At 43.6% G+C, this 11,917-nt stretch overlaps 2 protein-coding genes across 4 annotated transcripts; one reads left to right on the forward strand and one right to left on the reverse strand.

Moving 5' to 3' along the window:
• The first annotated feature begins 1,172 nt into the window (after positions 1-1,172).
• LOC111957083 (membrane frizzled-related protein-like) lies at positions 1,173-8,131 on the forward strand. The gene is given in 13 exon segments (XM_070436786.1): positions 1,173-1,198; positions 2,126-2,244; positions 2,617-2,781; positions 2,944-3,163; positions 3,493-3,623; positions 3,743-3,868; positions 4,072-4,148; positions 4,299-4,447; positions 6,471-6,601; positions 6,901-7,035; positions 7,177-7,273; positions 7,275-7,302; positions 7,734-8,131. Coding segments are annotated over 13 exon segments (1,629 nt in total). The 3' UTR covers positions 7,959-8,131.
• A 327-nt stretch (positions 8,132-8,458) lies between these two features.
• Positions 8,459-11,615, reverse strand: LOC111960321 (uncharacterized). Of its 3 annotated transcripts, none has more exons than XM_023982298.1 (5): positions 11,257-11,615; positions 9,757-10,647; positions 9,429-9,561; positions 9,142-9,219; positions 8,459-9,048 (listed from the first exon to the last, which is right to left on the reverse strand). In XM_023982298.1, the coding sequence occupies exons 2-5, from the start codon at positions 10,644-10,646 to the stop codon at positions 8,863-8,865; spliced, it is 1,287 nt and encodes a 428-aa protein (XP_023838066.1). In that variant the 5' UTR covers position 10,647; positions 11,257-11,615; the 3' UTR covers positions 8,459-8,862. The 3 variants fall into 3 exon arrangements, with proteins under 3 accessions (XP_023838066.1, XP_023838056.1, XP_023838064.1); XM_023982288.1 differs by having other exon boundaries at positions 11,428-11,614; XM_023982296.1 differs by having other exon boundaries at positions 9,757-11,614.
• Positions 11,616-11,917: the final 302 nt, after the last annotated feature.

An 11,917-nucleotide genomic window follows, 5' to 3' on the forward strand; every position in this document is an offset into this window, starting at 1 on the left:
TACTGCAATCTGAGGTACAGTTAACTCTAATGAACTTATCTTATGCAGCAGAGGTAACTCTGCGTCTTCCTTTCCTGTGGCGGTCCTCATGAGAGCCAGTTTCATGATATTGCTTGATGGTTTTTGCGACTGCAATTAAAGAAACTTTCAAAGTTCTTGAAATTTTCTGGATTGACTGACCTTCATCTCTTAAATTAATGATGGACTGCTGTTCCTCTTTGCTTATTTGAGCTGTTCTTGCCATAATATGGACTTGGTCTTTTACCAAATAGGGCTATCTTCTGTATATCAACCCTACCTTGTCACAACACAACTGATTGGCTCAAACGAAATAAGAAAAAAATAAATTTCACAAATAAACTTTTTACAAGGCACACCTGTTAATTGAAATGCATTCCAGGTGACCACCTCATGAAGCTGGTTGAGAGAATGCCAAGAGTGTGCAAAGCTGTCATCAAGGCAAAGGGTGGCTACTTTGAAGAATCTAAAATCTAAAATATGTTTTGATTTGTTTAACACTTTTTCCATATGTGTTATTTCATATTTTGATTGTCTTCACTATTATTCTACAATGTAGAAAATTGTAAAAATAAAAATAATCCTGGAATGAGTAGGTGTGTCCAAATTTTTGACTGTACTGTATATTTAAGCTGTATATACAGTGCCTTCGGATGTATTCAGACCTCTTGATTTTTTTCCACATTTCTTAGGTCACCAGCCTTATTCTTAAAATTAATTAATCGTTTTTTCCCCTCATCAATGTAAACACAATACCCCATAATGACAAAGCAAAAAAAGCAGGTTTTTAGAAATGTTTGCTAAGATATTAAAAATAAAAAATCTGCAATATCACACAGTATTCAGACCCTTTACTCAGTACTTTGCTGAACACCTTTGGCAGCGATTAACAGCCTGATCTTCTTGGTATGATGCTCTACAACTTGGCATACGTTATTTGGGGAGTTTCTCCCCAATCTTCTTCTTGCAATCCTCTCAAGCTCTGTTCAGGTTGGATGGGAGCATTGCTTCACAGCTATTTCAGGTTCTCTCCAGAGATGTTCGATCGGTTCAATCCGGCTCTGGCTGGCCACTCAAGTTCATTCAGAGACTTGCTCGCAAGCCACTCGTATTGTGTCTTGGGCGTGTGGCTTTAGGGTTATCCCCCCAGCATGATGTCTGCCACCACCATGCTTCACCGGTAGGGATGGTGCTAGGGCTTCCTCCAACATGCCGCTTGGCATTCAGGCCAAAGAGTTCAATCTTGGTTTCATCAGACCAGAGAATCTTGTTTCTCATGGTCTGGAACAAACTCCCTCACGACGCCAGGTCAGCGGAGTCAATCACCACCTTCCGGAGACACCTGAAACCCCACATCTTTAAGGAATACCTAGGATAGATAAAGTAATCCCTCTAACCCCCCCCCCCCCCCCCCCTTTAAAGAGTTAATGCACTATTTAAATGGTTGTTCCACTGATCATAAGGTGAATGCACCAATTTGTAAGTCGCTCTGGATAAGAGTGTCTCAAATGACTTAAACTGTAAATGAATGTAATGTCTGAGAGTCTTTAGGTCCTTTGACAAAACACCAAGCGGGCTCCATGTGCCTTTTCTGAGGAGTGGCTTCGTCTGGCCACTCTACCATAATGCCTATTGGTGGAGTGCTGCAGAGATGGTTGTCCTTCTGGAAAGTTGCTTCCATCTCCACAAGACTCTAAAGCGACCAAGGCCCTTCTCCCACCATTGCTCAGTTGGCCATTTAAGAATGATCCAATCTATAGCACAGCTGTACATTTTTTGTCTTAAATGAAACTGGTATCTTTTTATTATCACAATTTCTTTAACCAATTTTGTCTTTAAGCAGGGCCAACAGACAAGTCCTTACTTTTTTCCCCCTTCCACTTGCCTCTTCCATTTTGCGCCGTACAACTTATTCCTCAACCACCCATGTCTTTCCTCCCATTTCCTCCCTGTGGTGTGTGTGTGTGTGTGTGTGGTGTGGGTGTGTGTGTTGTGTGTGTGTGTGTGTGTTGTGGTGTGTGTGTGTGTGTGTGTGTGTGTTGTGTGTGTTTCACGTGTTGTTTGAGTTGTGTGTCCATGTGTACGTGTTATGTGTCCCATCCGAAAGTGTGTTCAGTGTGTGTGTGATGCGTCTGCGGGTCCATGGTGTAGCTGTGGCCGTTGGTGTCTCTGTTGCAGCTTGTGCTCCTGTAGCAGACCTTGCCTGCACTGTGCTCATCTTCACACGTGAGTGAGTGACAGAGGAGAGGGGGGGGAGTGGGGGAGTGGGGACCACAATATACTAAAAATCCATGTAATTCTATGGGTGGAACAGTGGGACCTCTGATCCTCAAAAGGAACTGATTACAGAGCATGGTGTACATACATTTCACTCATCTCTCAAAAAAGCTGGAAGAACCCTAATGAAAAAAATCTCAATCTCATAGACACCTACATAATTATGGACACAATGTCCTTATTTAAACTAGCATTGCCAATTCATACGCTATATGGTCCCTTGAGCATGGAATAGCAGTGCAGTACTTGTGCACATCACAAGCTTGTGTCATTCACTAATGTCCTCTTATTCTATCTCTCACTGGGTTCTTCACCCCACAGAGCTAAAGGGGCAGAGTGTGGATGGGGAAGTGGTGTCACCCAATCCCCTGGACTTGTTGACTGGAGATGGACTGCCTCGTGGTCTACCCACAACCCCCACCAACCACAGTCAGAGGGACAGTACAGTGGCCCCACAGCCAGCCAGATACCCTACCCCTGAAACTAGTGAGTATTTTTCTACTACAGTTGTATCCATAGAAATAGAATAAGTAGTTATATTCCAATGATTGTACCTTACAGATGTGTACTTACCAACAGATACATACAATACAATAATAATACAGTAATACACTACCCTGTACGTCTCTCACTGTTTGTCTGTCTCAGGATGTGGGGGCGTATTGACAGACTCAGAGGGCAGCTTTAGCTCCCCCAACCACCCTGGATCGTATCCCCCGGACTCGCTGTGTGTCTGGGTGATCCGGGCGCGCCCTCCATCCCTGATCCAGATCCATGTGTCCTCTCTGACCATAGAAGGACCATCCCCCTGCCTCTTTGACTGGCTGGAGGTTCAGGAGGAGACGGAGCAACCTTCTGTTGTCACCAGGTGGGTCAAACGTACTGTATCTAAACTTGTTTGAGGTGGAAGATGCCTCTAATCACAGATCCAGGATCAGATTAACATAAGTGACTACGGGCATGTTTTACACACTTCTGAATCTAATGCATGACAGCCTCTTGAAAAATCATACTCTTCATGACACACTGTGGCAACTAGGTGGCATACAAGTTCTGTATAGATGGCAACTCTGCCTACTTTCTGGCCCTGAATTCTTTGCGGTTCTGCTGTTATGGGTTTTTAAGTGAAGAATAAAGATGAATTATGATTGCCTTTTGGGGCTGACATTTTAAAAGTTAACGTTATCTCCACCCTAGGTTCTGTGGCAACGTGGCACCCCCTACTGTGAACACCAACAGCAGCACTGTGTGGGTGACATTCCGCTCCGACGGTAGTATCGGAGGCAGTGGCTTCATCGCCCAGTACCACGCCATCACACTTGAACAGAGTGAGTACTGGGTCAGAGGTAGAATCAACAGACACACTGAACTGATCTTTGCTTCAGGAAACATGTATTTTCACAGTACATTAACATATACCATCAGAAATGCGTGTGTCTGTTCTCAGAGAGCTGCTCCAGGGAGGAGTTTATGTGTGACCGCGGGCGCTGCATCCTGCCTGTGTCAGTGTGTGACGGCCAGCCCAACTGTCATGACCACTCTGATGAGGCCAACTGCAGCCACAAGCACAAAGGTAAGAACAGGGTGTACAGCACAGTACACACTCAGCATCATAGTGACTTATCTGCATACATACAGCAGCTCCAAGCAAAATAATGCAAAATCGCTCATCACAAAGTCGTGAGGAAGCCTGGTAATCAATTCTAGTAAAAGGGCAATCGTTTGCTTATCTATGCGAAACTAAACATCACCGTTTTTTGCTATGTTGTTGAACAGAGTGTGGGGGCTAAAAGACTGGACTCTACGGCTACCTGGCGAGTCCAAACCACCCAAAGCCTTACCCTCAACAACAGGTACCTACCTACACCGGATCTAGTAAACCATCACCAACATCACCAACATGCATCGTATCTAATTGACATACCCAGCCATATACCCAGAATAGACTTCATGAAATCCTACCATGGTAAAGTATGTTTAATCTACTCTTATTTCTCTGTCAGTTGTGCACATGGCAGATCTCTGTCGAGGAGGGTCATGTGATCAGGCTGAGTTTCCGTAACTTCAGTCTGGAGACTCAGGACGTGTATGAGTTTGACTATGTAGAGGTGCATGACAGTGCTGATACCGGGGCCGGCAGAGTACTCGGACGGTAAGACCTATTATAATAGCTTCCCAATGTTTTTATTTCATACACTACCAACGAATTAGTTCAGAAGGGTTGAAAAAGGAATGCTCAAAGCAAGTACATCCAGTCAAATGAAATTTTCTAAAATCAAGCATAGGTGTTGTATGACAGTATATGACATTAATACATGTCACGCTCGTCGTCCTCCTCATCTGAGGAGGAGTAGTTGGAAGGATCGGAGGACCAATATGCAGCATGGTAAGTGTTCATCTTGATATTTATTTAAAAAGAGAACACTGAACGAACTATACAAAAATAACAAACAACGAACGTGAAGCTATCGAATAATAGTGCTGACACAAAACACTACACATAGACAATCACCCACAACCCAAAATGACAAAACAGGCTACCTAAATATGGTTCCCAATCAGAGACAACGACTAACACCTGCCTCTGATTGAGAACCATATCAGGCCAAACACAGAAACAGACAAACTAGACATACAACATAGAATGCCCACTCAGATCACACCCTGACCAAACAAAACATAGAAACATACAAAGCAAACTATGAACCAGTCCAAAGTTTGGACACACCTAGTCATTCAAGGGGTTTTCTTTATTTGTACTATTTTTTACTATTTTCTAAGTCATCAAAACTATGAAATAACATGCAGGATCATATATTAACCAAAAAAGTATTAAACAAATCAAAATATATTTTATATTTGAGATTCTTCAAAGTAGCCACTCTTTGCCTTGATGACAGCTTTGCACACTCTTGGCATTCTCTCAACCAGCTTCATGAGGTAGTCTCCTGGAATGCATTTCAACTAACAGGTGTGCCTTGTTAAAAGTTAATTTGTGGAATGTATTTCCTTCTCAATGCGTTTGAGCCAATTAGTTGTGTTGTGACAAGGTAGGGGTGGTATACAGAAGATAGCCCTATTTGATAGCCCTATAAGACCAAGTCCATATTATGGCAAGAACAGCTCAAATAAGCAAAGAGAAACGACAGTCCATCATTAATTTAAGACATGAAGGTCAGTTAATAAGGAAAATTTCAAGAACTTTTAAAGTTTCTTCAAGTGCAGTCGCAAAAACCATCAAGCCTTATGATGAAACTTGCTCTCATGAGGACCGCCACAGAAAAGGAAGACGCAGAGTTACCTCTGCTGCAGAGGATAAGTTCATTCGAGTTACCAGCCTCAGAAATTACAGTCCAAATAAATTTTTCACAGAGTTCAAGTAACAGACACATCTCAACATCAACTGTTCAGAGGAGACTGAGTCAGGCCTTCATGGTCGAATTGCTGCAAAGAAACCATTCCTAAAGGACACCAAAAATAAGAAGAGAGTAATGGACGAGCAATGGACATTAGACCGGTGGAAATCTGTCCTTTGGTCTGAGTCCAAATTTGAGATTTATGGTTCCAACAACCGTGTATTTGTGAGATGCAGAGTAGGTGTACGGATGATCTCTGCATGTGTGGTTCCCACCATGAAGCATGGAGGAGGAGGTGTGATGGTGTGGGGGTGCTTTCCTGTTGACACTGTCAGTGATTTATTTAGAATTCAAGGCACACTTAACCAGCATGGCTACCACAGCATTCTGCAGCGATGCGCTTAGTGGGACTATCATTTGTTTTTCAACAGGACAATATATTTTGATTTGTTTAACACTTTGTTGGCTACTACATGTCATATGTGTTATTTCATAGTTTTGATGTTCATTATTATTCTATAATGCAGAAAATAGTAAAAATAAAGAAAAACCCTTGAATGTGTAGGTGTGGCTATCTTTTGACTGGTACTGTATGTGTACCATAAAACATTCACAACAGTAACAGCACTCTTCCTTGATAAGACAGTGCCTGTAGTAACCTAGCCTGTGGTGGGGATTCCTATGGTTGCAAAACAGAACATGGTCACAAACAGATCTGGGACCAGGCTAATTGTACCCTAATGTACAACAGCCTGTAACGCAGTACTACTGTTACTGTACCACAGCCAGCTCTAGTGTTCCTTCTCTATCCTGTCGCAGGTACTGTGGAACCAGCCTGCCTCCTGAGCTGACCTCCTCTGGGCCTCAGATAACCATGGTATTTGTGGCTGACGAGGGTGTGGCAGACAGTGGCTTCAACGCGTCCTACCAGGCCATCTCCCTCTCCGAGAGTGAGTCCCCCCCCCACACACACATCGGTATTGTTCAGTAGGACAGACCGTAGCAAAACGTTTAGCAGCAATAAACAAAACTTGGACAATTTCAGGTAGGACCATCCTCGTTTCACTCTGTTTCAAAACGTTTCCTCCTTACTGAACATCACCCAAATCGGTCTCCCTGTATCTAGTCTGTTATGCTCTTGTAAATGTAGAAAATAAGCCAATTTATTAAAACATCTAAAAGTGGTTTAGTTAAAGGAATTACACTGGAAATATGAGGAGTGGATCACCTGTTTCCTTGTTTGTGACAGGAACATGCAGTCCTACTCAGTTTACCTGCAGCAGTGGGGAGTGCCTGCACCAGGAGTGGCTGTGTGATGGCTGGACTGACTGTGCAGACGGGACAGATGAGCACGACTGTGACAACTCGACCTATCCCASTTTCAGTGAGCCAACAATACACAACACACACATCATATTTGTTTGATTCCTACAGCAATAACACAACTGCTAAGCTTTCAAGTAGAATGACTCCATTATGACAGATTAGTAACCTTTTCTGTATTTGTATCATACCTCTCCCCCAGGCTTGTCCTGTGAGCRCATCGAGGTGGAGATGTGTCAGGGCCTGAGCTACAACCTCACCTCCTTCCCCAACATTTGGCTGTCCATCGCTGACCAGAGAGGCAGCCACGCTGCTCTGTCAGTACATGGTGAGAACGCACACCTGGCCTGTCAACACACAACCACACAGAACAATATAGATTTTTCTTTCATGTGTTTTTAGTTAACTTGAACATTGTTTGTAACATAATATACTGTAGGTGCATAGCAGTGGAGGCTGCTGAGGGGAGGACGACTCATAATAATGGCCAGAATGGAATCAAACACATGGTGTTCATGTGTTTCATACCATTCCATTCAAGCCATTCCACTCCATTCCAGACATTATTATGAGCCGCCCTCCCGTCAGCAGCCTCCACTGGTGCATAGCAATATGTTGTTTCATCCACGATAAACCAACTACACACTGAAYAAGACCATAAAAGGGATGTGCAGACCTTTAGGTGTTTGATTCTGATGGAGGTAGATACTGTACATCCGCTCTATAACTCTCTCCCCTGTGGTTTGTGGTTATTACCAGGTGCTGATGGAGCTGGCGTGTTTCCAGCCCCTGCGCAGGCTGGTGTGCGGGATGTTCATGCCCCACTGCAGCCCTCAGGGAGGGGTGCTGCAGCCCTGCCGGTCAGTGTGCTCCTGGGCAGCGCAGCAGTGTAGTCAGGCCCTGAACGTCTTCACCTTCAGCTGGCCCTTCAACTGCCACCTGCTGCCTGACTCCCAAGACCCTATGGAGTGCTCCAGCCCTTGAAGTATAGCACCTGCCCCATTCATTTGCTACAGTACAACCATAGTTATGAGATGAATCCATCACAGGACTATAAGAACAATCTTTTCAAGGAATCTTGGGAGTCTTGCAGTCTCGCTTGGACACTGAACATCATCATCAAAGGACCTTTACATACAAAATAATCACAATGTTGCTTTTCTGCAGACTCTATATGGTTCTAGCCTTGTACAGCATAATACAGATGTATGGAACAGAACCGGTTGGAGTTAACGTGGGAATAGAAAATGAATGTACATATTAATTAAAACAATGCTGATTTTGACATACTGTAGCTTGATGTTTTGCAAATGTGTGTGATTGAACCATACATTTTTTTGTGTAATGAATTTGACCGAGACAATACCTGTATGTTCTACATCAAATGCTATTTTTTTGCACTATATTTATTTCTGTCTGCATGTCATATAAAATAATGATTGGTCCTGTCCAGAAACCTAAGGAAATAACATTTCAAAAAAGGATAGAATCGTAAAACATTTTTATTGCATTTTCTGACCAAAACATGGTGCCTTACCTTCATAAGGTTAGTGAATGAATGAACTGTAAAGATTTMACCTTTCCAAGGAGAACCTCAGATTTTTATGTCAGTATGACAAAATATAGTGACATTACAATCCAAAGTGACTTTGACATGGAAGTTGATTGTTCCTTACATGACCCTACCTGATATCTCATTTATTCAATATATCACTTCTGACATGTATGCTTACAGTATATGGGATACACTGATTATAAGAAGTCCTCAATTGATACATAAGCCACAATGATCAATTTCACATATGAAACAAATAATCAAATTATTCCGTAATCACACATACACTATACTTTACAAAAAAACAGTAGTGATGGCTGCAATGATTGGTTGTCATGGCGGCGCGATGAGTTTGAGCGTGCGTTCGAGGGCCACGGCAGTGAGGCCCCACACGCGGTGCTTCCCGTTGCGGAACACGGGCAGGGTGTATCCGTAGCGCTCACCGGTACGGAAGTGGGTGTATCCCTGATTCTGGGGACTGCATACATGGGAGAGCGACAGGGTGAAAATCTCTTCTACCTGAGAGAGAATGAGGAATGTCATTTTAACTCCATGTTAGTTGGTATTCGTGTTAGTTCAGCCCAAAGGCAAACAAAGTTCTTGTAACTGTACCTCGGCAGGATTTGGCTTGAACGACAGCGCCTCCAGGGGGCCGAGGTTGGCCAGTACAGGGGCTATCATCATTCCCGACTGAGAGAAAATGTGCAATGATTAGGAAAAGCGGCAGATCAACAACTTACATAATGAAGACATACTCATATRAAGAAATGTTTCACTGAAAGAATACTACCCCATCTCAACTGATCTAGCACAGAGGGGAGCTACTAGCTGTCTGTCAGTGCGTCACATAGAGATGAATGGGGATCATGAAGGATTATGGGTAGGGTTAAGGTCCTCACCATATCCCGGATTGGTTTCAGCACGCCCCACACTTGGTTTGTTGCCACAGTGATGCCCAGTTCCTCACAAGCTTCTCTCAGGGCGGTGTCCACAACGTCCTTGTCCGAGGGGTCACGCTTGCCTCCTGCAAAACTGGACATTCACACAGCACTTTGTCAATTTCCAGCCTTCTATACAACTTCATACATTCATTTATATGACAATGTTTTTCTCAAAACACACGAACAAAGTTGTCATTTTCAGAGTTGTTAAGTTATGTCATGACATCATATGTCAAACATTAAATAGCCCAAAAGCAGTGGGAATGGTGCAGGAGTCTGTGGTTACCTGACGTCGCCCTTGTGTCTGCCCTTCAGTGCTGTGGATCTGAGGGTGAACAGGAAGGCAGGCTCTCCCTCCACAGAGCAAAGAGAGACCAGCACAGACGCCCACTTCCCCTGGGCCTCACTGGGCCCCCTTTCCCCCCGGACGTCTTTCTCATAGAGAGCCACATTAGGCTCCAGGCTCTGCCGGCAGCGCGCCTCGTTCACCAGCGAAAGGCACTCCCTCAGGGCACCCTCAGGGCCGGAGGCAGCAGACTGGWGCAGGCCGTGGCTCTGGAGTGAAAGGAGTCGCTGGGGATCCACAGTCCACTGTTTGGGTGTGGACACAAGCAGTCTGTGAAAAATGTCCTTGTGAATCTTGCCACTTTTAACACTGAATGTGATGTTGACCTTCACCTCAGCAGACAAACATTGGCTACCATTGCCAGTTTGCCTCCTTTGTAGAAGGCACTTACGGTCGCTAGAACATTCGATGGCTTTGGAATTGTCCAAATGTTCCAATGAAGTGGTTTTCCAAGGGTCACATGCTACTATCACCAGCAGTCGTGGTGTATGTTTCAAAGAGACAAAGCTAGAGTCCTGAGACAATTGAGGTCGGTTGGGAGGGGTGGCTTTTTGTAAGGGGTGTTGAGGTGCGGTGTTTAGGAGACAGCTTTCACAACCGGAGGTGCTTCTGCTAACAAGGTGTGAAGAGATGGCTGAAGAGAGGGGCACTGCCTCCTCCCCTCCACCATTCCCTCCATCCCCCTGACAGAGACTTCTCCCTGCTTTGGGTCCATTCCACCTATGACAGGCGTGTTCAGGTAGGGCAGGCACGTGGGGGTCTCTGACAGACAGCAGCAGCAGGGGTCTGACAGGGCATGTCAAGGCCAGAATTTGTGGACTCCTGAACATTCTTGAAAATAGAGATGAGACAAAATAATAATTTCCTTTGCTCCACTAAACAAGGCTCAATGGTTAACTTATGTCAATAAAAAAAAYWAAGCCTATTTTGACATGAGTGCAGTACAAATAAATAGGTTGTCCTCACTCTTCCCTGCAGCAGTGATTCTCAAACCTCTCCTCTGGGACCTCCCGCAGTTCCATGCATTTCCAAAGCTAGTACACCTGATTAAACTTGCCAATTAATCAAGCCCTTAATTAACTTAAGTAAATCTGGTGTGCTAACGTTACTTCAGTACAACACAATTTTGACACGTCTAGTGGTCCCCGAGGTGAGGTTTGAGAACAGCTATTTTAGACTACTGCAAAAAAAAAATATATATAAAATAAGTGTAACATGGGTCATTTTCCTGATTGCACATTCTGTAATCTGTAGCTAACATTGTGCAACAACGCTGCAAATTCAAGTTGCTGTCAGCAAGCAAGCTAACGTTAGCTGCCAGCCCAATGCATACTCAATCTGGCAAATGGCTAGCTAGTTTTACAACCAACACTATTCAACGTTACGTTTCTTAGAATTCAGATACTTTTAAAATTGTTTGAAGTTAACATGAGCTATTACCAAGTTGTCAAACAAATCCAATTCTCGTCATTGGTGGCTAGCTATAGATAACCTTGTAGCTAGCTGGTTAGGCAATGTTCCCTAGCTGTCAAACACATTTTGCTAGCCGGTTAGCAAATGCTATCAAGTTTTTTTAGCATGCAACTAGTACGAAAAAATAAAGTTAATCACATCTCAAAAGGATCCCAATCATATTCCAGGTCCAGTAAGAAACTGAGGTTAATGAAACCCCCGGTGCACCTCCCAACAACCTCTCTAAACAACAATATAAATATTGCATAGCGGTAGACGCCTCCCCTTGAACATCTATAGTAGCTAGCTACTGCGCCAGTACCAAATATGTCCCTGAAAAAGCTTTCTGTCATCACTTGCCCTCACGAGGTGAAACGATATCAACCATTTAGAGATGCCATACCACACATAATATAAGGCCTGTCAAACCATTAATTAAATATGATACATTTATGTGAAGTTATTATTTACAAAAGAAAATAGCTAGGAGTTTACTCATTTCTTATTTGAAGCAGGGCAATTCCACGGTGACAGAATTTCTATGAGCCTCATATTTTTCACAAAAATGTATACCAAACAAAAACCATAGATTTGTATATGTTTAACAAACCACACAGCTCTAATCACAATGACAACTTTGAACAATTTA

This window comes from Salvelinus sp. IW2-2015, linkage group LG4p (assembly GCF_002910315.2).
Source record: "Salvelinus sp. IW2-2015 linkage group LG4p, ASM291031v2, whole genome shotgun sequence".
Lineage (NCBI taxonomy): Eukaryota > Metazoa > Chordata > Actinopteri > Salmoniformes > Salmonidae > Salvelinus > Salvelinus sp. IW2-2015.